The 27,609-nt window shown below is 27.0% G+C and overlaps 2 protein-coding genes across 3 annotated transcripts in view; both read right to left on the bottom strand.

Annotated features, from left to right (window-relative positions):
• LOC113387746 (longitudinals lacking protein, isoforms A/B/D/L-like) overlaps window positions 1-27,609 on the bottom strand; it is a 207,223-nt gene that overhangs the window by 62,019 nt on the left and 117,595 nt on the right. Inside the window, exon 6 of one of the 2 annotated variants that reach the window (XM_026625123.1) lies at window positions 284-655. The exons of the other annotated variant lie outside the window; for it this stretch is intronic. Coding sequence (XP_026480908.1) covers window positions 285-655 — 371 coding nt within the window. The 3' untranslated portion in view covers window position 284. Of the gene's footprint in view, window positions 1-283; window positions 656-27,609 lie in introns of those variants that run through there. 2 annotated transcript variants of the gene reach the window in all.
• Window positions 15,111-18,431, bottom strand: LOC113387749 (zinc finger and BTB domain-containing protein 14-like). The gene is made up of 3 exons (XM_026625125.1): window positions 18,227-18,431; window positions 17,624-17,797; window positions 15,111-15,459 (listed from the first exon to the last, which is right to left on the bottom strand). The coding sequence occupies exons 1-3, from the start codon at window positions 18,273-18,275 to the stop codon at window positions 15,257-15,259; spliced, it is 426 nt and encodes a 141-aa protein (XP_026480910.1). The 5' UTR covers window positions 18,276-18,431; the 3' UTR covers window positions 15,111-15,256.

Here is a 27,609-nt window from a genome sequence, read left to right as displayed (position 1 = left end):
TTTATTCTACAGAAAATAGACATATACTTGGATAACCGTTTTACTTATTTTACTAGTTGCTTACTCCGTAAGATAAAATATTTTGCTACGATTTCGCTATTTATTAAACTTAAACATTTCCAAAAAGCAAAGTATGATGCACATGACCTCCCAAATTATCTTCTACTTTGACTCTTTAAATTCCAGTGAACGTATAGGAAGGTCTCTGATAAAGTTAATCCGAGAATAAAGCCTGTTTTTACATAAACAAAAATAATTTAGTACATCCTCTTATTTTAAATAGACTACAATTTTTTATCTTCTTTCAAATCTAATGGATCTTGATCAATCGGCTGCGGAAAATGCATCGGAGGAGGCGCCCAAAAATTTCCCGGCACCATTTCAGTCTGCAGATTGATCGATTGATTAAATTGTGGAAATTGGTTTAATGCATTTTCGGGAGTGTGCTTTCTAGCAATGTGGGATCTCAAATTTCCTTTGTGATAAGTAACAAAATCGCAATTTGGACATTTGGCACTAGGAGGTTTTCCACAGTCCACCTTCTGGTGGAGACGCAAACTTTGCTTGTATCGGTAGCTCTTGTTGCAATTTTCACAATGGTAAATCTGGTTTGCTTTTGCGCCGAAATTGATAGACGATATGATGTTGGTGAAATCTGAAAAATATGGTAAATTTTAAATTAGTAAATATTAGATTGGTGGCTACAGATATATGATATGAACATAAATCACAATACAAAAATTGAACTAAGCGTTGGCAAAAATTATTAGGTCTTGGGAAAGATGTCGACACAAGCCTCTATAACAATACATTCTGAAATTGCCCTTATTTAATAAAATATCCAAGCAATTGTTTTCACATTTAAAACACCCATTGTAATTGTTAACACTACAATTCTTTTCGTGCACTTATTTTTGGTTATTAATGACATACAAATTTTCACATATAGCTCATCATAATAAAAAAAAGTTTCTGTAACAGCAATGAATTAATCACAAGTAACAAAAAAAAATTTGACAAGGCATATAATATTAATTACAATACCAGGTACAAAATTGGTGAAACAAATACGTTTAATAAAGACGAATGTAAGATAAAATCAGTTTATTCAACATATTCTAAAATAAAATAATTCAGATAATACAGACAATATTGAATCTTTGGAAACATATAAATATAAATATAAATTATATTTTATTTAAAACACTATCTATACCAAGTCTTATAGTAAAGTATTTATATTCAACTTACTACTTCACATTTAATTTCAGTTCATATGTAAATCATCTGTATCAAACATATGTACATTAGGGTGGTCCTTAATATGGACATTTTCGAATTTCCTTGCTCCCAAGGGCTCAAATGGTTCCAAATTGATAAAAAAACAATTCTCTGAAAGATTTAGCTATTAATATTATTTTTAGATAGTGCGCAATTCAATCTAACTTCGTATGGAAATAACATGGAAAAAATTTTGAAAATTGAAAAAAAAATTTTAGTTTAGCGACAAATTTTGAATAAAACTCATTCATTTGTTCGCTAAATTATATCTGAATATTTTTAAAATTTTTGAAAAAAATTTCATGCTATTTCCATACAAAACTTTGATTGAATTGCGCACTATCTAAAAAACAATATTAAGAGCTAAAACTTTGAGAGAATTTTTTTTTATCAATTTGGCACCATTTGAGCCCTTGGGAGCAAGGAAATTCGAAAATGTCCATATTAAGGACTACCCTAATGTACATATGCATCAAAATAATATTATAATAAATATTCCTATTTATGCCAGCATTTATAGAAAAGTACCTACGTACACCAATTAACTGATTATTTATCAATTATACTAATTATTTGCAATGTTTACTAATTATATGAAGAGATAAATGGACCTTCTGCTTGGCAGCATATGGACATAAATTACATTTAAAAGGATTTTGACCGCACTCGTATCTTCTATGACGATTTAAAGTCGATTTGCATTTATAAACCCGAAAACACTTTGGGCACTGGTAATGATCTGTAAAAAATAAAACTTGTTAGAAAAATATAGTTAAGTGGATAGTAGATGATAGACAACATCTATATGAAAAAAAAAATTGATAAAAATGCGTAATGAATTGAATGATCTCTTATGCAAATATCAATAATCTATATACCTACCGACCTTTTAAAAAAACAGAACATCTCATTATACTATATAAAATTGTTACAAATAAAAATCTATTTTTAAGTAAAATACATATTATATTTATATACAAAATAAAATAGATATCCTCTTTAAATATATGTATGAAAATTAATTCATATATAAACAAATCATAAACATTTTGTGTATCACTTATAGAAGTAATTTACATTTACAATTTTTATCATTAGTTTGCACTTACTAATTTAAAAAATAAGTATTGTTATGAGTTATAAAACTAATGAGACACATTTTATAATGATATGTAAGTCATTTTTTCTTCGATAAAAAATGGAATAGTAATCAAAAACAGATGTTGTGTCTGCAAAATAATCATATGATTAAAATATTTTTAGTAATTGAATATGCAAAAATATAAAAGTTGCAATACAAGAATAAGGAATGATTCAACACGATTTTTTTATTAAATAAAATTTTAACTCTATTAAAATTTTATTAAATAATTAAAAAAGCGTGAACAACAAGTCTTATATTACGTATGTAATATATATATATATATATATATATATATATATATATATTTAAGTGTGAGTGTTTGTGTGTGTGAGTGTATGAGTGTTTGTGAGTGTGTGTGTGTGAGTGTGTATGTGAGAGTGTGTGTGTGAGAGTGGGTGTGAGTATATGTGTGAGTGTGTAGTTAAAAAATATTAATTTTAAATGTATAATAAAATATAATTTTATATTATATATCACAAGTTGAATCTTTCTTATATATAGGCTAATCTCATAATTCTAAATACTACAAATAATATTTATTTATTTACTTAACAATATTATTAATATAGTACAATTATTTACAAGTAAGCCAAAAATATTATTTTAACACATTTACTGCTAACCTTGTGTTGGTCAAGTGGACATGTTAGCTAGAAATTTAAAACAAATAGAAGAAATAGGACTGTTTCTGTTTGAAGTAAATACAGTACAAATGTTCAATTAGAACATTTTATTTGACTCTATAAAGCATGGAAGCCGAACGCACCTGTTGCGTTCGATTCTTGGCCATTAAAACCGATCTCACGCAGCATATGTGTGCGCAGTAGCGAATTATTTGAGATACTTTTAAGCTCTATCGGCATTATTATTTTATTTATATTTATATTATTTATCGGCAAACACTACTCTAAAAAGCAAACGCACCTGGAGCGTTCGGCGTCTGGCAATTGAAAACAATCTCACGCAGCATATGCGTGCGCAGCAGTGAATGTGTTAATAAATATTATTTATGATACTTTGAAGTTTTATCGGCATTAGTATTTAATTAACAAACGTTTCCTCACTTTCGAATTAATAATAAATTCTTACCAATTATCAATACTTTGTATCAACATTTTAAATAGTATAAAAGAAACAGGATTGATTATGTTAGAAATAATTATATTATTTCTGTTATAAAAGAAAGTATAAGTGATTGATATCTAAATTTATATAAAAATTATTCATTAGAACGTTCCGTCTGAAGTCTGAAGGAATAATGGCATTTCTTGATCACATTTGGGATTTTTAAGGAGCATTGTATATTTGTTTCTGGGTACATACAAAAAAACATGGCCTTGGATTCAGCATACCCATTAATCGTTCACATGTTTCACCAAATTTATTATTAAATATTTTTAATTCAAACTTTTTATAATTTTTTTTTCTATTCACATTCTCCCAAACGATGGCATCTCTTTACAAAATACTTGATTTTCACGATGACGGCAAAGCATATGTCTTTTGAGATTTTCTTTCAGTTTAGCAGCATATGGACATAAATGGCATCTAAAAGATGGTTCTTTTCCGCATTCATATTTAATATGTCTTCTTAAGCTTGTTAAAGCTTCATATAACCTACCACATTGAGGGCATATTGATTTTTGTCCAGGAACAATGTTGCCACCGAAATTAAAATCTGCAAAATAAAAAATTAATTGGTTAGATAAAGTTTTTTTTAAATGCATGTAATGGTCGATTTTAATGGATTAAATATTATTTAGGACTTATTACCTACTAAAAATATAATAAAATGTGTTAGTATATTTTAATACTTTCTTGCCACCATTGTACATATTTCATACTATTTCTGAAAATCACTTCTTCTTATAATTCTGAAATACTTAATATAAAATAAAAAAATTAATAGTTTATAAACATTTATATAGAGAACTGCAAAATTTAACATATAACATCCAATGCAAAATACAAAAATAAAATATATCTATTAATATTATATTTACTTATTAACTATTATATTATATTGTCTTTTATACACCTGAGTATTTGCTTATTTATACTATAATAAAGTAGAAAAAAATTATATAACATAATGTTAGTGATAGTATTAATTAACATTTTATAAAACTATTTGCTAAATTTTTCCAAAAAAACTAAACCACTACAAAAAATTAGACTTTCTACACTGTGATATTAAATATATCAATTCATACATACTATAAAAAAATGTTGAATTAATCTTATAATAAAAATATTCATTAAAAACAATAATTAAGTTTACAAAGGATTTGCAATAAAAATCTACATTGAATTTAAAATATGTATTATACAAAATTTTCATTTCAAAGGCCATCAAGAATATCTTCCAATCCCAATGTTTTAAATTATCAAATATATAATATATAAATATAAAATATATAAAGCATAATTATTTGCGAAAGAATTAGTAACCTATAAACATTTAGTATTAGTAAATATAGCATATGAAAATTTAAATGTTTGTCAAGAAATTTTTTAGTAACATAAACAATGATTATAAAATATTAAGTAAGAAACAAAGTAAAGTATCTTTATATATACATATATACATATATACATATATATATATATATATATATATATATATATATATATATTAGCAGCCCAATCGTCGAATTAAAAAAGATTAAATAGTAAAATTATTTATTCCAATAAACGTTTCGACACTTGATGTGTGTCATCATTCAGTAATCAAACCAGAAAAAAACAACAGAAAAAAATAATTATAATGTAAAATTGATTGAACACTGAATTTGTGTAAAATAATAAGATACGTATATTAACAACGAGAAATTGAAGAAGCACATATTGCCCTCCTATATTTTATGTTATTAATAGCGGTGCATTATGGACACTTATCAGGGTTACAAAGCAAGTGTCACTTATTAACTAGTATATTATTACACAAATTTAGTGTTCAATAAATTTTTTATCATAATTAATTTTTTCTGTTGTTTTTCCTGGTTTGGTTACTGAATGATGACACACATCAAGTGTCGAAACGTTTAATGGAATAAATAATTTTGTTATTTAATCTTTTTTTTTAATTCGACGATTGGGCAGCAAAAATATTACAAATATGTATCAACGTCGACACAACTATCATTATATATATAATTATATATATATATATATATATATATATATATAATAAAATATATTCAATAAAAATGAAAAGCTAAATTTTAATTAATTAATGGATCTTTTGTTTATGTTTTTTGAGCATGTGATTTTTAAAATCTTCTTTGCGTTTGCTTGCATGCGGGCATATAGGACATTTGAACTTCGGTGAGACTCCGCACTCATACGTCATGTGCCGTTGAAGTGTGCAACGGACCTTATATCCTTTATGGCATTTCGGGCATTTAAAATTTTCTGAAAGAATAGTAATAGATTATTTAAAAATCAAAATTATATTATTAATAGATTGAGAATTATTTGCTCACTTGTGTTTTTAGAATCCACAGTCGCATCTGGTGGGAACAAGGGCACTCTTTTTATATCGAGGAATTTTGGAGCATTTTGAAAATAGTGCGCATTTTCTTGTTCAAAAGTTTCTTGTGGTGACTGCGGATACTCTTCGGGTTCGATTTTAATAACTTCTTGTTTGATATAAACACATTCTGCAAAAATAATAATAATTAATAACAGGTTTGTTTGTGGTGAATGTTGTTCCCAAAACCACTCACCCATGCTTGGATAAATTATAACAAAATATATTTGGATAAAGGATAAATTTTAAGAAAATATATTTTTTCTCATTTTTGTAACCTGAAACGTGCAATTTACAATTAAAGTAATAGTTCATGAATAATATATAAAAATAAATGGAACCAAAGCCCTTAGAATTTTTATAAATGATTAAAAACAGAACAATAATGATTAAAATAGAATCAGTAAAGATGGTCGCGAAGTAAAGAGAAATATTTGGTTCTTAATACACGAGATTCAATCTTTGAATTTTTTTGATTTTCCTTTTTTTCCCATATATAATTAAGATTTTCTGAAGTGTATGTTTCTGTAGAAACATCTACATCTATGTACAATTTTCATCCACTGATAAGCTGAAATCATAGATTGATCCTGAAACATTAAAAGTATAAAATATTAATTAAATTAAATATTATAAATTTCAAATTAAATTTACACAAAATTTATTTTGTATTGAAGTCTATATACTATATAGTCTGTAGAATAACAATATATATATAGATAATTAATTATTCAAAATTTCATCATTTATTATTCAACGTTTCAAATAATAAAAAACATATATAAATTTGATTTATATTCATAACTTAAAAAATATGCATGTTAAGTACATATATACATAATTTGAAGTATTTTGCCGCCCAATCGTCGAATTAAAAACAGATTAAAATAGAAAAACATTTTTATTCCATTAAACGTTTCGACACTGAATGTGTGTCGTCATTCAGTAATCAAACCAAGAAAAACACAAAAAATATATAAAATTTATCGATCACTAAACTTGTGCAAAAGAGCATCATAACTAATAATAATTAATAAAAAGAGAAATTAAAGGAGCACATGTTCCCCTCTTATATTGCGAATTGTTCGCTCGCTGTGCATAATAACACAATATACATAATATAATTCATAACACATTTTTATCACAAAGTTCAGATTTTTTTTACAAAAAAATCATTCAAGTATTGGAGTTAATAGATAAACAATTTTAAAATAATATATTATCCAAAGATCATTTTTAATACAGTTCGATATTATGAACTCTTGAACAATGAACTTTCAGATTTCCGCGTTGTTTTGCTGCAAATGGGCATGCTGGGCAGTAAAATGCTGGCGGTTTTCCACATTCATATTTTTGGTGCCTGTGTAAACTTCTTTGATATTTAAATTTTAAAGCACACTTTGGACATGAAAAACAGTTTTCTTCTAACGAAATCATCTGGACACTGCCCCAGCCTGCGAAAAAATTAAATAATAAGAGTAATAGTAACAGTTTTATTAATTATATCCACCAATGATATACATATCAAAATGAATTGTGATTAGAAAAAAATGTCATGTAAAATTAAAATGAAACTATATTTTACAATTAAAATAATTTTATTTAATCTTTAAACGTAATGGAATGCAAGAATGAAATATGAAAAAATGACTCATGATACAAAGTAATTCAATATGTCTTAACGATAATAACATTGTTAGTCACAAGCAATTTATGAAATAATGTACTAACATTATTCGAACTATCCTAGGTTAAAATCGTTTTTTTAAAATGCAATTCTTCTGCCAGGTAAAAGATATCTAAGGTAAATTAAGCGTAAATCATTTAAACTAAAATGTTTTCTCCATAATTTGTTACATATATATATATATATATATATATATATATATATATATTAGGGTGGTCCTTAATATGGACATTTTCGAATTTCCTTGCTCCCAGGGGCTCAAATGCTTCCAAATTGATAAAAAAAAATCCTCTAGATGTTTTAGCTCTTGATATTGTTTTTTAGATAGTGCGCAATTCAATCAAAAATTATAAAAGACCTGTTTTGCAGAGTGTCGAATTTTCAATAAAAGATGACACGAATTGTCACTTTTAATTCATTTGTCGCTAAGTCATACATAAACAACATTTTTAAACTTTTCAAAAAAAATTCCATGCTATTTCCATACGAAGCTTTGATTGAATTGCAAAACTTTTAGATTTTTTTTTTTTTTATCAATTTGGAGGCATTTAAGCCCCTGGGAGCAATAAAATTCGAAAATGTCCATATTAAGGACCACCCTAATATATATATATATATATATATTTAATGCTAAATTTAAAATTTCATGGGTTTTAACAATTGTTGCTCTAACTTAAGTCCAAAAGCACCGCAAGTATTTCATTAATAAAACACAATAATACAATATGATTTGGTAAATTCATACACTTATTATACTTAGCCTAAATGTAAATTCTAACACTTAAACATAAAGAATTTTTTATTTTTACAAAAATAATATATAACACGTCATCCACACTTTCTCATTTAATAAATTATAATGAAAACTTTATATGTATTTTTTCATAATAATTGATTTTTAGTTTATTGTTTTTAATATTGACATTAGATTTTTATAGAACATAATAGTTTTATGAAGATTATTCTCTAATTCATAATAAAGGGATAAATTTTAAATATAATTATATCAAAATGAGGTGTTTAATGCAGCAAAGTTACAAATTTTAATGACCATACTAATAAGTTTTTCAAGACAATTTAACTAATTATTTAAAAATAAATGCAGAATAAGGCTTTAAGGTTATCTGCATGCTCTATTTCATTGGCTGCTAGAATTTAATTTTCCAACAAGAACAACAATATTTAATAAAAATTACTGCATCAACTAAATATTTTGAGTAAATTTTAGAATCGATGAAGCTTAGCCAGATGTTTGTCCAAATCTGACTGATAATAAAAGGCGTAGTCGCAATAGGCGCAAATTTTCGTTCGCTGTTTTCCACATTCAATACGCAAATGTCTGGTCATATGTTGCTTTCGCAAATAATACTTATCACACTTTGGACACTTGAATTTTTTTTCCTCTGTTGAAGCAGTTGGGCCATTGGACTTCCTAGATTTAGGCTTTCTAGGCCTGATGACCATCTCATCAGAGTCTCCGTATTCTATCGCTGGTATTGTGTAGTAACCATGATCCATTTCGTATGCCAATCCTGCTGTGTCCTGGTTATTATACTGAAAGGATGGTGGATCACTTTCGTAACCTCCCTGGTCCATCGACATATCCTGAGTAATCAGTGCTGATCCTATTTTACCAACGATCAGGAGATCTGGGGAGCAAACAAAATAAAACAAGTGAGTGGGATGTTGGATTGAGCATGATATAAATATTTTAGATATTTTGCAACAAACTCAAGCTACTCAATGTGAAACCAATTGAAATGAAAAAAATGTCAAATCAAATAAGAAAAAAGTCACAAATCAAGTTCCAGGAGTTTGTTGACAAACTAAAAAAAATGATTTATAAATCAAGATAATGACATGCTTATATTACATTATTAGGAGGATGATGAATTAATGATGAAACAGAAATGTTATGACAAATATAGCGGATAAACTGTTTTACATATCAAAAATCATGTTTAAATATTTTTACAGAATTATATGTATAACAGTCGCTACTGATAAAGACATGACAAGGACAAATCACACCCAAAATATTCTATCAACACAAAAAGATCAATTAATTTATTTATAATGAAACAAAGTTTACTTCAGCTTATGCATGTATTTTAAATATATCATTAAATTTAATTTTAAGCACTAAATCGGTTTGCTTTTATGCTCAAAATTAATGAAAGCATCAAGGCATGTTATAAGTATCATAAATATCTAATTCTAAGGCTTTCTTCAAATAATGCATTAAGTACGGCACCAATAGTTATAATTATAAATTCTAACCATAATTCTAAATTGCCGTATTATGGTTTAACAGTTTGTTGAAATAAGAGTGAAATTTCATGATTAAACTTCATATAATCAATATTAATCTCATGAAGTAAAAATTTCCAAAATCTTCAGCAGGCCATATTAATGCCTATATATAAATATATATTAAGTATTAATGATATATGAGTATATATGACAATTATTTCAAGTGTTTAAAAATTATATTATTTTAGTTGAAAATTTTAAAAATGGCAAAATGTGAAGAGAAATTTCTACTTCAAAATGCAATCCCAGTACAATATTATAAAAATATATAATTACAATATTATAAAGTATTACGATTGAAAAACAAACATTCACAAAATATATGTTAAAAAATCTATGAAATCATCAAAAAAATTGATAAACTTTAAACAAAGTTGTTTAAACTCTTAAACAAAGTTCAACCAAACGACTTAGATTATATATTTACAGTTATTAGTATGTTATCATAAAAGCGTAAATATTATTGAAATTTTATAAACAGTATTAAAATATTATGCATCTATAATATTAATTTGGCATTACAATACATGCTAATGTCAATAATTTTAATTTTGAGATAAACTTTTTGGATTAATTCGATATGCACTTCAGTAGCAAAAATAATTAGTATAAATAAAGAATACAGAGACATTTATTACAAATTTATATGAGATAACATATGAAACAAGAAGTCAAAATATATTTGATAAATATAGATTTATATACTGAAATATTTTTTACAGCAAATCGCAGATATCGAAATTGTGGATATCGCTGTATATGTGAAAACTTAATTAAATTAAGTTCAAAAAATTTCAAAAATCATATTTTCTTGAAATGCCGCACAAATAAGTTATTGATGACTAGCGATATGTAAACTTCAACAAGAATTATGATGCATGGTTAGCCTTATAATAAATAACTTAAAGCTACATTAACATATATACAAATACATTTATACTTAGTTCTAAAATAATATCACTGGATTCAATATGCTTCGAATTCAAATGAGACACTATGGTAAAATAAAAAATCGAGTCAATAAACATCAATTAACCGTTTCACTACGACCTGTGTGTACGGGTGTCGCCTATATGCGACACAAAGTGTAGTGGCTCTTGCTTCAAGATTCATATTCTAATTTGTTATTGTAATTGTTAGTTTTTCACAAATGTTATTTTAAGTGGTTAACTATTGAAAAAACTTGAAAATTTTTGTATTTGATTCAGTGGCGCTACTGGGCTACTCGCTGTTCCGTAAAGCAGTGTCACTCCTGCGGAAAACACTACCGTAACGAAAGTTTTAATGGACCAAAAAGATATATTATTACAAGCAATTATAAAAGATGAAACAATCTTTATTCTTGAGCTTAGTTATCATTTAGTAATGTAAAACATAGACATAAATATAATTAATTGAGAACAGAATTCAATATATATATATATATATATATATATATATATATATATATATATGCGCGTATTTGTGTGTTAAAACATTTAAAAGTAATTTTGATGTGGAAATGCCAGTCTCAATCTTCAGGGCAACACATCAAATAAAAAATGTAGAAATTTATAAAATCTTCACAATTTCCATAAGTTTCGACATATTATCTTATGTAATCTTCAGTGGAATGTAAATTGGAATGTTCCTAATTAACTATTGATTTTTTCTCCCTTTTATTAATAACCCTTTTATTAAGAATAAAAATATATTCTATAAACTATTTTGATATACATGATTTACATATAATTATAGATAGTAATAGATAGTAATTGGCCATAATTTTAATTACTGATGATAATAATAATAATTTACAATAACACTACTACACTATTTCCTGTCAGTTTAATTATAAAAAAAAAAATTATATAATTTTTTTATTTGATGTATTGCCCTAGAAATTGTTAGTATGGATTTGAAATACATTAAAGAACGAATAAAGTAGTATAAAATAAGGGTAAATTTCTTTGACTTTACTTGGACAAGGAAATTTTCCCAGAGGGGGCTCCTATTAACCGCGTGATAGATTTCTAAAGATTTTTGAACCCCCCCCCCCTCCTTTCCAATATTTGATGATGTTTGATATTACGCCCTCTCCCTGGAAAAACATCACGTGCATTATTAGTACATAAAAAATAATTTTAAAATTTTTGTTTATTTTTTTTTGAAAAAGCCTTTTTTTAATTGAGGTAAAAAATACTCGTGATATCTTGCTAGACCCTCCCACCCCCCAAGTAATACTTCGTGATTTTTTGTCAAACCCCCCTTCCCCTTCAATACTCACGTGATTTATAGATGCCCCCAAAAGAGTTTTCTAAGAAGAACAACGATATTATTTATAATCAAAGTCAACATTGCTACAATGTAAATATTTTATTGCACCGATCTTTCAATCATTTACCATAGCGCCTCATTTTAGCACCAGATACCAAACAAACTTAAGTTCGCTTTGCATTGTTAATAAACGCGTAGTGTTTTTGTTTTTTATGTATCTGAAGATCAAATTTCCAACAACATGTGAAAGGGCAAAGATCGCATTTATATTCAACTCTGGAACGAGGCTGCTTATTGTAACATCTGCAGATTGGCGTCATTGAAGCAGAAACTGAGGGGTATCTACCCCGCAAATCTAATAAACGACTGGTGGTGCAAATGCGGCACACTGCGTTCGTTGTGGTCTTACCTGAAAAATAAAAAAATATTGTTAGTAAAATGATAAATGTTAAAACAATTGTAGAATAAGTGTATATATATGGATATGTGCAAAAGTAACTATATTGCTATGAATCCTGTGATCAAAAATCAAATATAAAAATGATCACATAACGTGCAATAAAATTAATAAAATAATATGGCAGCATGAAAAATAGTTTTACACGATCATAAATATAAAACAGAACATAAAACTAATATTTTTTATTTAAAAAACAGTATTTACTTAAAATGCATAAACGCATGAATTAACATCAACTCAGACCATTAAATTAAAATTAACAGAAACAGCTTTTTATCAATAGCATTTTATTATATTTTTATTCAGATTGAACGAAAATTAATCTCAATGTCTTCCCAACATTTCCTGATGAAACCACATTTTCATCAAATTGTAAATAATTAGTTCATAGTCCAGTCTAGTACATCATCTTTTCCATTTCCTGCAAAAAAAAATCTAAAACATTAGTATGAATAATTCATGATTTTTTCAAATAAAAGTTAACGATTTTCTCCTGAGAAAGCCTCTTATTCTGCAACAAAATAAAATAAATTATATTTGTTATTTATTACAGTTAATACTAAATAAATAATTGCACGCAAAAAATTAAAGATTAAAAGTGTTTATCCGCATATTTATTGTCTATTTAACACGTAAATACAAATATACTATTTTTTAAAATAAGAAACATTAATAAAAATTAAATTAAATGTAGCTATACATAATACAAATTGTATGTCATTTTTTTTAATTCTAATAAATTAATCCCAGAATATAATATAACCTTATACTAATATTTATTACAAAAATTGTCAATCTTAAGTAAATTTTAATGAAAATAATTTAAGTAATTTTATTCAATTCTTAATAACGCAACAGTTTGTTATCACAAAATTTTAATAATAACAAAAACAATTATATTTTTGATTAAATACTCGCAATTTTGCTTATGTACATACAAGTCTAGTCGAGAAATTTATAGTAGCAAATAATTAAAATAATATTAAACTTTAACAATATTGATTTTGTTTTTCGATATACACATATTTTCGTAAATATATAAATTAGTCATAATTAAGACTCCAATGAGCCGCATAAAATTAAAATAAATAATATAATTATTTATTTGCACTAGTAAAGACATCCGATGGGTTCTGCAAAATGATCAAAAAGGAAAAATTATTATCAAAAATTTGTAGTGCATTTTTGTTTTGATTTCTTATTTTAAAAGAAAAAAACGCTACAATTTTCTGACGATGATTTTGAGTTTTAAGGTTTTAATTTTGAAGATTTTCTCCAGCTGATTGATATCACACACCTAGAATCAAAACTGGTTCAAATAAAAAAAAATTAAAATAATTAATTGGTAATATATAAATATCAAACAAAAGGCACTGTAGCAAAAAAAAACAAAGATGTGTCATCATGCAGCAAAAAAGTCATCAAAATCTAGTAATAAATTAAACTCAAAATCATTAGAAGAAAAAAAATTCTGTTAATGATTTTGAGTTTAATTAATGTTGTAATTTTGAAGATTTTCTCCGGCTGATTTGATCGCACATATTTAGTGTCGAAGCTAGTTCAAAAAAATTATATTAGAATAAATAATAAGAAATATATAGATATTACAAGTCTGTAGCAAAAAAAATTAAAAAAACATTAAGATGTGTGTCACTATATAACAGAAAAAAATGTTCAAAATATAAAAATTAAACTTAAAATCATTAGAAGAAAATAACAGTGATAATTTTCTGATAATAAATTTTATTTCATTTAATGTTGTAATTTTGAATATTTTCTCCGGTTGATTGTAGTATACACCTAGTGTCGAAACTAGTTCAAATACAAAAATATATGAAATATTTAAAAAAAAAAAATAACAAAACCGCGAAGATGTGTGTAATCCAGAAAATCTTCAAAATCTAAGAATTGATTAAACTCAAAATCGTCAAAATTTTACGATAATTATTTTGAGTATATTTAATGTTGTAATTTTGAAGATTTTCTCTAATATAGCGGCATATATATCTAATGTCGAAACTAGTTCAAATACAAATTTATATTAACACTTTCCACTCGCGAATTCCGAGATTCATATGAATTTTGCCGCCGTAGCGGCGACATCCGAGTTGAAAGGGTTAAATATGATTCATACGAAATAGTTTATAAATATCAAACACAAGACACTGTAGCACCAAAAAATTAACAAAAACATGAGCGATACAGCAAAAAATAAACATCAATTAAACACAAAATCATTATTATAATAGTGCATTTTTGTTTTGATTTTTTATTTAAAAAATAAAAACGCTATTTTGAGTTTATTTAATGTTGCAATGAAGATTTTCTCCTGTTGTATAATGACGCACATTTAGTGTCAAAACTAGTTCGAATAAAAAATTATATTAAATAAAATTCATACGAAATATGTATATAAATATCAAACCCAAGACATTGTAGCAAGAAAATTAACAGAAACATGAAAGATATAGCGAAACAAAGTAATAAGAAGCAGCTATTCTTTATAATATGCTTATAAATAAAAGTATCATAATGTTAACCGTACATAAAAATATATGTTTATATTATCATAATCATTTAATATTATATAGTTTGAATCACAACGTTCCTATGCCTGCGCATGGTGTGTGATTTTAGATGCGATCGTCGTTTCGCCGCATAAGAACAAAGATGGCATTGGTGCAGCCGAGGCTGGTTTTCGCATTCGTATTTCTCGTGACGGGCCAGGTAGCGCGCGCTCTTGTAGGAGCGCCCGCACTTCGCACATTCGTTTCTGATGAGTTCATCTGGAAATAGATAAATATAAGATTGGATGGATTAGTGAACAAAAAGGATGAGATGAAATCAATTGAATTTAAAAATTTCTTGGAAAAAAAATTAAATATATAATATTTTAGGGCGTCCATTAATCACGTGATCGTCTTTTTAGGGATTTTTGGACACCCCCTCCCCCTTGGTAATACATGGTGGTATTTAAAATTACCCCCCTCCCCTACTAAACACCACGTGTATTTTTAATTACAAAAAAATTTAAATATTTGGATTTTTTTTAATTTAGGTTAAAAGTAAATACACGCAATATGTTACTATACCCCTTCCCCCCGCGGGATATTTTTTGTCAACCCCCCCCCTTCCCCTAAAAACCTCTCGTGACTAATAGACGTTCGCGTACAATAAAAGTTTCAGTAAGGTACAAAAATTGAGTCATTTTATTTTTAAATTGATTGTGATATCCGAAATTTGATTGAACACTGTTTATAAGGATAGTCACATTAACATTTTACAATCTTTATATATTACAAATGCTTTAGCATCCACGTCATGTATCACGCTTCTATTAATCGCAATGTGCTTCCGCAAGCTAATTTCTGACTGCGGGAAAAGATAAAACGATAATACCCAAAGAATCAGTTAGTCATTAGTCATTACCTTAATTGGTATAATACTAATAAGCCATATAAATATAAATTCAGAATAATTGATTTTGAAATTTGAATGACGAGTGTTTTTTAAGCAACGCGTAATATAAAAACCGCGCTGTAAGATACATGCTTGGATTTAGTAGTACTACACAGTCTAATTCATAACGCGTATGGGAACCGCGCTATATTAAACTAGAAATTAGTACAAATCACATCATTAACACCGCACTATATGGAAACCAATAAATACTTAAAACGAGATAAATTAAAAATTATTTTTTTACTGAATTGGATATTTTATGTAAGTATAAGATGCAAGAGCAATTCCATTTCAAATTTTGATAAAAAGTAATAATCAGAATACAGAATACATTCATAGTTTAATTATTCGCTTGTACGATATTTTAACCTTTTCATTGCAAATGATGAAAATCAAAATAATGAATATTCAAAAATGTTATATAATTAAATTTTAAATAACGCGGGTTGTGTGCGTACCGCGTAATATAAAAACCGCGCAGTAAAATACTTAGATTTAAAGAGCAAATTAACCTAATTCGTAACGCATTGTATGGAAACCGCGCTATAAGAAATTCGAAGTTAGTAAACCGCGTCATTTGTGCCGCGTTATAAGGAGAGCAATAAATACAAAAGACGGCATTATTTATAAATTATTTTTAATGAATTGAAGGAGTTTATATAAGTTTATGATAAAAAAAAACATATAAATCACTTTTATTGAATTGACGAGTTTATAATGGGATATAATGAAAAAAAAATTTAACTTTTTTAATACAAAATTTACCAAGCAGATTTTTCAAGTGTTTGCAAGTTCTGTGGCGATGTAACATGGCATATTTATATAAGCATTATTGTCAAAGATAAGAGTTTTTAATAAAGCATGTATTGAAATCTTTTTCTAATATCCCAATGGCTTATATAATTGTTCGGATTGTCGTTCCATACATGTACAAAAAATTCTTTTACATAACTAGTTATAAAAGTCCTACTCATAGATTGCGCAAAATAAATAATAAACTTATCAAAAACCGTGCAATAAGAGTACAGCGTTATATGAAGGCGTAATATGAAAACCGTTTACAAAGTATCTGCCGCGTCATAGAAGGGTTAAGTATACTTTTATGAAGTAGGAGATGCAAAAGAAAAATAAATTTTTATATAAACATTTGATAGCAGTCACTAACTTTGAAGTGTTTTGTGATGCCTTTTGTAAGATCCCTTTCAGGGATCATTTCCGAGATCAAATAGAAATGTTACGGGTCTATCTTCGTATGAATTGCTAGTAACAAACTGTCAAAAAGCTGTCAGGTGTTATACATATAAAACTTAACATACAAACGGCACAAGCCTCAAATAACAATTGTGATACAAGTTCAACTTTCTGATAACACATACGTAAAGTTAGGTTTTATAAAATGTAGAACAAATAAAAGTAAATGTCAAATGCGATACAACATGACGTAGGTAAATTTCTGATTTTAAACAAAATTGATTAAATTTTAATTACCTGCATCCACGGAGATCCTTCTAGTAAATCCATTTCTTCCATATTTTAAAACCGGCATTTTGCCGCAAGATTTAGCTACATGTTGCCATAAACTGACCCGATCATCAAATTCTTCGCCGCATTTTGGACACATATAAGTCAACGGTGGCCCAATATCCTCGAGTGGATCAAAATCTGCAATACAACAATTAAAAGTTAGATATTTTAGAAGTCTTTGCGAGGTAAACCAAAAACCAAAGTAGGACTAAACAATTAGGGAAATATACATGCGCGGAAGAAAAAGAAACTCGTTATGAAATATATTTTGTATTGTGATTTGTTTATACAATTTGCTTAAATCTACAACACTCGCACAAATTGGACATATGTACATCGATTTATCAAATACTGGCTCACATGTTTATGGCAGTGAATACACTAAACTAAATATAACTTGACTTATACATGACAGACAGCAATGTAATTTACAAACTAGTTACACACTATTATATTAAACTTAATCCATAATTTTGCACCAATGATTTATTAATATACATATTAGCAAATCCAACTTTAACACCATTACAAGATTTTGATCACATTTACTATCATTTTTATTCTCACATACAACACTGCTCCCATACAAGAAACAAACACGTGTTTTGTGACTCATACACCTGATTAATCAATAAAACAACATTCAAATTAACAGAATAATTAGTAATCCTTTATATCAATTATCCACTGATAAAATTACACATAATACTTAATTTGTCACAGTTTTAATAACAAATTTTATTTCAGAAAACTAAATCACGACTAGCTTACATCAAATCATGACGTATAGTGAAGCTATAGGATTGCAAGGACAAAGATTCTCCCCAATTTTCGGTCACATTCAACAGCTGGTTACTGAAGGCACCGCAGTGCCAAATTTGACACATACGCTGGTTCTCAAACTTTTCGCAACAGAAGAAAAAAAAAATGATGGTAAATTAAAATGCATGTAAAATCAATTTTGTGTATTGCTTGATAAATGAAATAAAATCTATATATGAACCTATTTAGAAATGTAAGTTTAAATACAAAATGTTTTTTTAATTGCACGTACTAATATATGATTTTTTGAATATGATTTATTTTTAAATTAATATTAATATAACATTAAATATTTTAGTACGTATATTTTTTAAAAAAAATATTAAACTCAATATTGAACGACAAAGCTAGTCACAATATAATTTTTATTCACATGCAAATTAATTAAAATATTTATATCCAATTTCAACTAAAACAAATAATATTGTATTTTTACTATTATATTCCCTAAATTTAAATATTAATAATACTTTATGTACATAAATATTTCATTTATCCATTTACAGTTGAAGAAACCCTGACAGACCAGGACACAAAACTTGTTTTAGGCGCTCGAAACACAAAGAGCGACCAGGTAGATTTTGTCGGCGAGGGATCGGCCGATTTGGCAGCGATGTAAGAAACATACACCAGATCGAAACATCCTGGTTAATTTTATAAGATGTTTAAAATTTATCACAAGATAATTGTAAAAAATATGGGAGGAATATTTATTTATATTATTACAATAATTATTTATTTAATTTCATATAATGATTCAAACTATGAAGAAAATTTGCATATAAGGTTAATGCCATGTGAGATTTTCAATAAATTATTTAAGGTTTTATTTCATCAGAATTATTAAATATTATAGGTAATCGATAACGGATATCAAATTTGGTATAACTAATATTAAATTTATGTACTACATGTATATAGGCCGGTTTTAATTTTTGAACATATAAAAATATGTTTTAAATTGATAATAAAATAAACAATTAAAATTTTGTTTAATAATATGTTTAAAACGAATTATATTATATGAGTTTTAGAAATATTTTATATTAATACAAAAAGTGTCAGTTTGATATAAAAAACAGCTTTAAGTTGGAGGCCGGCGTGAAGTTTAAGAACGTTGGCTAGCACAAACTAGCCCAAATTCGATGTTAGGTTTGGCCAGCTTGATATCAAGCAGTATGACATCAAATTACTACTTTAAGTTATAGATCTCAAATATAATATTAAGTGAAAATCGCTTTCATGGGTCTACCAACTCCTACCAATTACTCATGTCGTATTACATTACTTCTCATAAAGGAAAAATTAAACTGTGTATTTTTCACTATTTATATATCAATGCAATTTTTTATCTATGATCGCCAAAAGATTTACTAAATGCCCATGTGGGACAGTTGTAAATATATTTTTGAATATAAAAAAAATAAAAAAACTTCATATAACGATCCAAATCATGAAAAAATTGCATATAAGGTTGATGCCCTTAGAAAGAGCATTATATTATTTAAGAGTTATTAATATTATATTTAATCGATAACGGATATCAAATTTGGTTTAACTATCATTAAATTTATTTAACACATGTATATTGTATGACAGTTATAATTTTTACAAATGAAACATATAAAAAAATGTTTTAATATATATGTGAACGAATAATATTATATGTGAATTACAAAACAAATTCAAAAATATTTATATTAACTCTTTCCACTCGGATGATGCCACTCCGGCGGCAAAATTCATATAAATCTCGGAATTCGCGAGTGGGAAGAATTAATACAAAATATTTCACTTTAATATTACATACAGCTTTGATTTTAGTTTTAAGCCCGCCGTGAATGTTAAGAACGTTGGCTTGCACACACTAGCCCGAAATCAATCTTAGGCTTGGTCAGCTCGATATCAAGCAGTATGATATCAAATTTCCACTTAAAGTTATAGTTCTCAAATATAATATTAAGTAAAATTTGCATTTCATGGGCATTGTTGCAGCATATATACACGTATATACACGATTAGAGAACACATCTAATATAGTTTGAAAAAAAAAAAGGGTGGATAACCGCTGGGTTGCTCCACAAAAAAACACTAGGTAAGGATGTACGATAACAAACACATCTCATACAACATGCAGTTCTGATCGCTGTGAAAAATAATTTTATATAACTGAGTAAACAATTTGATTAAAAAATCAAAATTTTACGTGCAAAGTTTCCTTAATATGAGATAAAAAATATGGCGAAACGATGGTGACATATAAAATGTCCATTAATTGTTAGTTCAGTATTGTGCACGGCCATAGTGTTATGTCATAGACATAATGCCAAAAATAAATTCGCATTGAAAAAATTTAGATTTTATAATATATTAATTTTATGATGATTTTATTAATACAATGAAGCATTTAGTTCAGGATGTCTTCTCAAAATGTGTTGTTTAAGATTGCTCTGTCTTTTTGTCCTGGCTGGACAAGCTGGACATTGGAACATAGGCGGTATACCACATTCAAAATTCAAATGTCGCGTCAAATGCCGCCGATTTTTGTATATTTTCCCGCATTTCATACATGGAAACCCCGTTGAAGGATCATTGTGTTTGTTACGAGAGTTCCAGTAAAAACCTGTAAAAGACAAAATTTGTCAATTAAAAATAATATTAATTTAATCTCAAATTATAATTTTGATACCTACAATACACATTTCAGGAATGCCTGGCTAATAAACAACTGCAAAAACTCATGCGAATACACAATTAAATTTAAAAAACTGTAAAAATTCATGCTAGATACGACAATAAAAATATTATTTTTAAATATTTAAGTAAAACAATAGTTGAGTATTTATTCTTTTTAAAATATAATTCACAGGATACATAAATATATTATATATATTCCTAATAAATAAATTTTTCAAAAAAAAAAAAATATTTATTTTTTATTTTATTTTTCATTAATATTATAGATAATGCATTTGGGACTAAAACTTAAGTTTTGCAGAACTAATTATACAAAATGTTGAAATAAGCATTTAGTATGGAATTAGGTGTATACTTATTATAAATATTGCAGTTAAAATTAGGTAGGTATACAAAGCTAGTTTACATTAGCATTTTATAATTTCGTTAATAGATATCTTCAGAATTTTTATATTAATAGATTTTCTTTATTACCTTTCCGTAGGATAGTTATAGTATTAGGAAAATGAAAATTTTTGCATATTTTCACGTTTTGAAGGTTTCTGAACATTTTGGCATACCTCTGAAAAATTTGATGTGTGTGTATTTTGTATGTACGTTTTCGGGCGCGCGGCTCAACCGATTTGAATAGTTCAAAAAACATTCGATTCCTATTGATATGGACATGTGCTGATTAGTTTTTGGTAAAGGCAGGTCCAGCCGTTACGGAGATACGGAGCAAAGAGTGCAGAAAATACAAATCGAGTTTTTGAGAGAACGGAGCATCCGATTTGAATTATATAAACAACATTCAATTTATAATGATTGGGAAAAGAAGTAATTAGTTTTTGGCAAAGGCAGGTCTAGTCAATTCGAAGATACAGAACTAAAAGTGCAAAAATAGCAGTTTTTGAGAAAACTAAGCGTCCGATTTGAAGAATTCAAAGAACTTTCTGTTTGTTTTAACAAAAAAATTTTGCTTCAAATTTTTTTTTTTCAATATTTATAATAATCTATTTGAAAACATTTAATATTCCTCGAATATTTCGTTACGGTACGGGAATTTCCAGCAATTTGCCTTAAGGCACGATGCCATACACCACTAGTTTTTTATTCAAATTAATAATTTATTCGGTCTATAATAACTAAAAGGCGAATCATATTGACTAATTAGTTTCATTCCTACCATTTTTATTTTTTTATATTACCTAATGATTGTTTTACGTATTTTTCAGTCACTTTGTAACAATTTCAAAAAAACAAATTTATTAATATTTACATCAGCCAATTTTTGGTAATAACTTTAATTTTTCTAATTCGAAAGCCAGTCCAGTGATTGGATGTCCGGATAAGAAATTTTATTTTAATCATTCGCAATTAATATTTAATTAATTAGTTCATACAGATTTATTAAAAATAATGTGTTTATAAATTTACAAAATAACATGTATTCCTAATTTTTAATATAGACCAAATTCACTCTTCCAATAAAAACTAAAAAGTGTTTTTGCTTCTGCACATAACAGATATTTAACATTCATAATGCATGGTAATATAATATAATCAACATCACTTCTACCTTTCGAAAGGTAAATATAACCCTTCAAAATGACAAAATATATATTTGGAAATATTTCAACTTTTTTTCTCATAAATATCGAATTCAACTATTTTTATTTCAATAAATTATTTTTTAAATATTTAATTTTTAAAAAAATCTGCATGTTTTTTCGCAAAATGCCGTTTGATGTTGCTTTGTCGATGACTTCTAACTGGACAGATTGCACATTGGAACTTTGGAGTCATCCCACATTCATATTTCACATGACGAGTCAAATGATATCGATTCTTGTAAACTCTTCCACATTTTATGCATCCGAAACCATTTGTAGGAGTTTCGATGTGCAAATTTGAAAAACCTGGAAAAAAGAAAACTTGTCAATTATAATAAATTGAGTAGTGGTTAGATGTGAAATAATAAATATACCTACAAGCTTCATTCTAGACAGTATTCGGAAAACAAGTCACTGTCTTTATACTGTCTTAATAAACGATTTATGAAATTTGCACTTTGATTCAAACGTAATGTATTTGTAAAATAACGGTTAGTATAAATTATATAACACACTTGATTTCAATATTTTTATTTTATAAAATAAAATTCATGGATCCAAACAGTCAATACATTTTTCACTAAAAATGTGTAATTGCTTATTCTAATTATTAGGTAAAATAAAATTTTTTGAGCATTTTTTCAGTTTTCTTTTAAATTGGACAAGGGTAAAATATCTTAAGTTTTTTTAGATGATGTAAATAATTATATGATTTTATGATTATATCGTATGGGAGACGTGCCAAAAAATCCTGAGTACTAACTCTTTCACATAGCAACATATTAGTTCGGTCATATTACCAAAAATATATTGATTTTTAGTAAATAAAAAACTATACCAAAAAATTAACCAATCACATGTAGTATAGATAGGATTATTAAAAATAATTAATGTAAAATGCTCTTCTGAACTATTTATTTCTCTGATGTACACGATATATTACCTCCATTTTTGGTTGATGAAAATATGATTAAATTATATATTTTATATCATATATATATATATATATATATATATATATATATATATATGTATATATACATATATATATAGATATATAATTATAATTATCAGTCATTACTAGGATGAAAAATATATTGCTAAATATCTTATAACTATTTAAGTATCAATATCACAGCCAACCAATATCATACAATATATATCTTATATTGTAAACAATATTGTCAAGCGATGAAATTCCTTGCAGGAATAATGATTACATAAATAAATAAACGGCCTAAAAGTAATAATTTAATATGACTAAAATAATATCGTTGAGAATCTGACTTATTTTTTTCATAGCCAAGACTATGACAAGAAATCTGGTCTTTATACTGTGATCCAAAAAAGTGTAAAAATAATATAATAAATATAAATAAAAATATTTATAACCAATTGAAACAAATTATATAAAATAATAATACAATATCAGTTTTTCGGCCACTACAAGTTTTAAGAAATGTCATAGGATGTTTTAAAATATGCTAATGTACCATTGCATAAATGTATGTTTTTTGAGATTTACTTGAAAATGTGATATTTAAAAGTACAAGACCATGATGATAATTCTAATAGTAGGTATGCTAAAAAATATTATATGTAATCTAAAAATAACTAGGGCGAGCATAGCTCACTTGGTAGCGTGTTCGATTCACACGACAGGGAGAATTCAATTTTTCATTTATTGTTTAAGAGGTTGCCTGCTGTGTTTATTTAATTATATAATTAATAATTAGTGTAATAAATTAATCAATAAATAATTATACAAGAAAACATTGTCAGACACAATAAATAGTTATAATAGTCTTAAAAAAGCTATAAAATTTACTAGAACAGAATGTGTATGTTTTGACTGATATGCCGATATTAATCGTAACATATGATGAGACAACTTAATAACACTTTATCATTTAAGAAACAAGTGAACAGTAATGTACATGAAAGTTAAAAAAAAATGTAAAAAATGCTTGAGTGAAATAATTAATTATGAGGCGTCTATTAATCACGTGATCGATTTTTTAAAGATTTCTGGATCTGCCCCTTAGTGATACTTGGTGATATTCATAATTACCCCCCTTCCCCACCAAACATCACGTGCATTTTTAGATACAAGAAAAAAATTGTATTTTTTTAAATTTATTTTGAGAATGTTTGGATTTTTTTAAAAATATCAGGCAAAAAATAAATGCACGTGATATCTTACTATACCTCTATCTCCCTTCCTCATGTGATAATTTGTGATTTTTTGTCAAACCCCCCCTCTCCCTCCTAAAACCTCACATGATTAGGACGCCTTATGGATTTTTGGACCCTCCCTCCCCCTTGGTGATATTCAAAATTACCCCACCCCCCTTCCCCACTAGACATCACGTGTATTCTTAGTTACGTGAAAAAACTAAAAATTTCGATTCTTTTTTTGAAAATGTTTGATTTTTTTTAAAAAAAATCAGTTAAAAAATAAATACAAGTGATATTTTACCATACCCCCCCTCCCCCACGTGATATTTCGTGATGTTTTGTCAAACCCCCCTCCCCCTAAAAAACACACGTGATTAATGGACGCCCCCTTATCAAAATGTGTAGAAGTGATATCAAGCCAATGTACTTCAATAATGTATATTTTTACACTTAAAAAAATTGCAAAAATATATGACTACCGTTGATCTCCTTCGCCAAATATTTTTAAACACATTTCAATTAATATTGATGATAATTTCCACCGACACGTCGTATATCACAAGCATCAAATACCGCATTTGGTGGAAAAGTATTAGAGTTTTCCTTTGGGAAAAGAGTTGGATTTGTTTTTGAATGCATATTTATGATATGCGACTGTAATGTGATTTTTCTGCTGGCTGCATATGGGCATGATGGGCATTGAAAAAACCGCGGTTTTCCGCATTCGTATGTCAAATGCCTCTTCAAATTGTAATTGTACTTGTATCGTCTACTGCAGTGAGGGCACGAGTAAACTACTGCGGAAGCTGAAAAATATGAAAATGAAAAATGTTAGATGTTGATGTAAAAATAAAATAAAGATAACATTATTTATCTGTAATAAAACAATTAATGAAAAATGTTTTGTTCCTAATAATATATTCTAAAGAAATTAATGCTCCTACAATACAAAATTTAATACTTATAAACGAAACTTTTTGTGTCTATATACATTAGTTTGGATAAAACTTTTTTGCCATTGAGGCACATTGCAATTCTGGTTCTTAAGGTTGTTCTAAGACATTTTGGTAAAGAAACCATAGCTCTCAAAAAATTTCAGAGCCAGCAAAATTTTCAATCAAGTTTTATCGTTTATTCTGATATTTTTCTTGAAATAACCCCAATCGCTATGTGAAAAACACAAAAAAATATATAAATAATTATTAAACACTAATCTTGTGCAAGAGTACAACATAACTAATAATAATTAATAAAAAGAGAAAATTAAAAGAGCACATAACGCCCTCCTGATATTTACGTGTTTATCGCTCAGAGAGTAGTAAAACAAAGAAAAAAACTTGTTTTGTGTGTGTGTTTTTGAGTATAGAACAACTTGCTTTTGTAATGTTTCATTCAAACAATTAATTAATGCGGTTGCTTATCCTATATTTATTACTAAGTGATCATAATGGAGAGATAATAATATTGTTCCTCAATGCATCAGTTTTCTTCATAATGAAATAAGAATTTTATTGCATCAGAACAACATATTAAACCTATTAAAAATTAAGTAACATTTCTGAACCAATCATGTATAGCTATATCTAAACATGTACTGCCTTAATTTCAACTTTCTAAAACTTCTCAAAAATAATGATTCTAGTGAAGTTTTGAAGCAAACATTTTTCAATAGTCATAAATTTCCCCATTATAAAAATTTTGGAACAAAATATGAATCGATAATGAGTAATTAATTGCCTTGTTCAATTCTGCAAATGCTTCTTTTCTCATTATTCGAAATGTCTCGAATAATAATGAAGTTTTAGCGAATATTTTCGTTTGAAACTATTTGGACCATGAGAACAAGAATACTTTAGAGGTACTTCGCATCCATATCTCAAGTGATTCATCAGGTGCTTCTTCTGTTTGCAAGTCTTGATGGAATGTCTCGAAAAATAATGAAGTTTTAGTGCATATTTTTGTTTGAAACTATTTGGATAATAATGCCAAGAAAACTTTGGAGGTACTTCGCATTCACATCTCAAGTGATTCATCGGGTGCTTCTCCTCCTTGTAATTCTTGATGAAAATGTCTCGAAAATAATGAAGTTTTAGTGCATATTTTCGTTTGAAACTATTTGGACAATGAGGACAAGAAAATTTTCGAGGTACATCGCCGCATTCGTATCTCCAAATGACTTATCAGGTGTTGCTTCTGTTTGTAAATCTTGTGACATTTCAAACAAGTATATTGTCTCCCATCCACATCTTGAGCATCTTAATAGATTGCAAACCTGAAAAACAGTCGTATGTATTAGTTAAGTTTTATAATCCACAATTTTTAGTACTGTATATGTATCACAATAAATAACAAACAATTTAATGATATATAATATATTTGGTTATTTAATTACAAAGTGTATAAAAATATATATAGAATATATTAGAATTTAACATGGATTATATATAAATAATTGCTATATTCTTATCATAATTAGCTAAAGAAAATTATATTTAAATATATGTTATAAACATTTTCAACATTTACAAACAAAGTTTTTAGCAGCAAGAGTATTTTATACTTATACTCATGTCAGATCATTCTATCATGTCAGACGTATATATACATAAACACACACACACATTCACGCATATATATATATATATATATATATATATATAT

This window comes from Ctenocephalides felis, unplaced genomic scaffold, assembly GCF_003426905.1.
Source record: "Ctenocephalides felis isolate EL2017-DRISC unplaced genomic scaffold, ASM342690v1 CF-g0.4_SCAFFOLD_03572, whole genome shotgun sequence".
NCBI classification, from domain to species: Eukaryota; Metazoa; Arthropoda; class Insecta; order Siphonaptera; family Pulicidae; genus Ctenocephalides; species Ctenocephalides felis.
This window is presented reverse-complemented; position numbering and strand designations above follow the sequence as displayed.

Excerpts from the sequence above, each read along its gene's own strand:
- LOC113387749 (XM_026625125.1), bottom strand. The coding sequence starts at position 18,275 with ATGAGTCACAAAACACGTGTTTGTTTCTTGTATGGGAGCAGTGTTGTA. Across the intron at positions 17,798-18,226 it reads GTATGGGAGCAGTGTTGTAT|ATTTTGATCCACTCGAGGAT; the intron begins GTGAGAATAAAA and ends GTTGTATTGCAG. Across the intron at positions 15,460-17,623 it reads AAGGATCTCCGTGGATGCAG|ATGAACTCATCAGAAACGAA; the intron begins GTAATTAAAATT and ends ATCTATTTCCAG.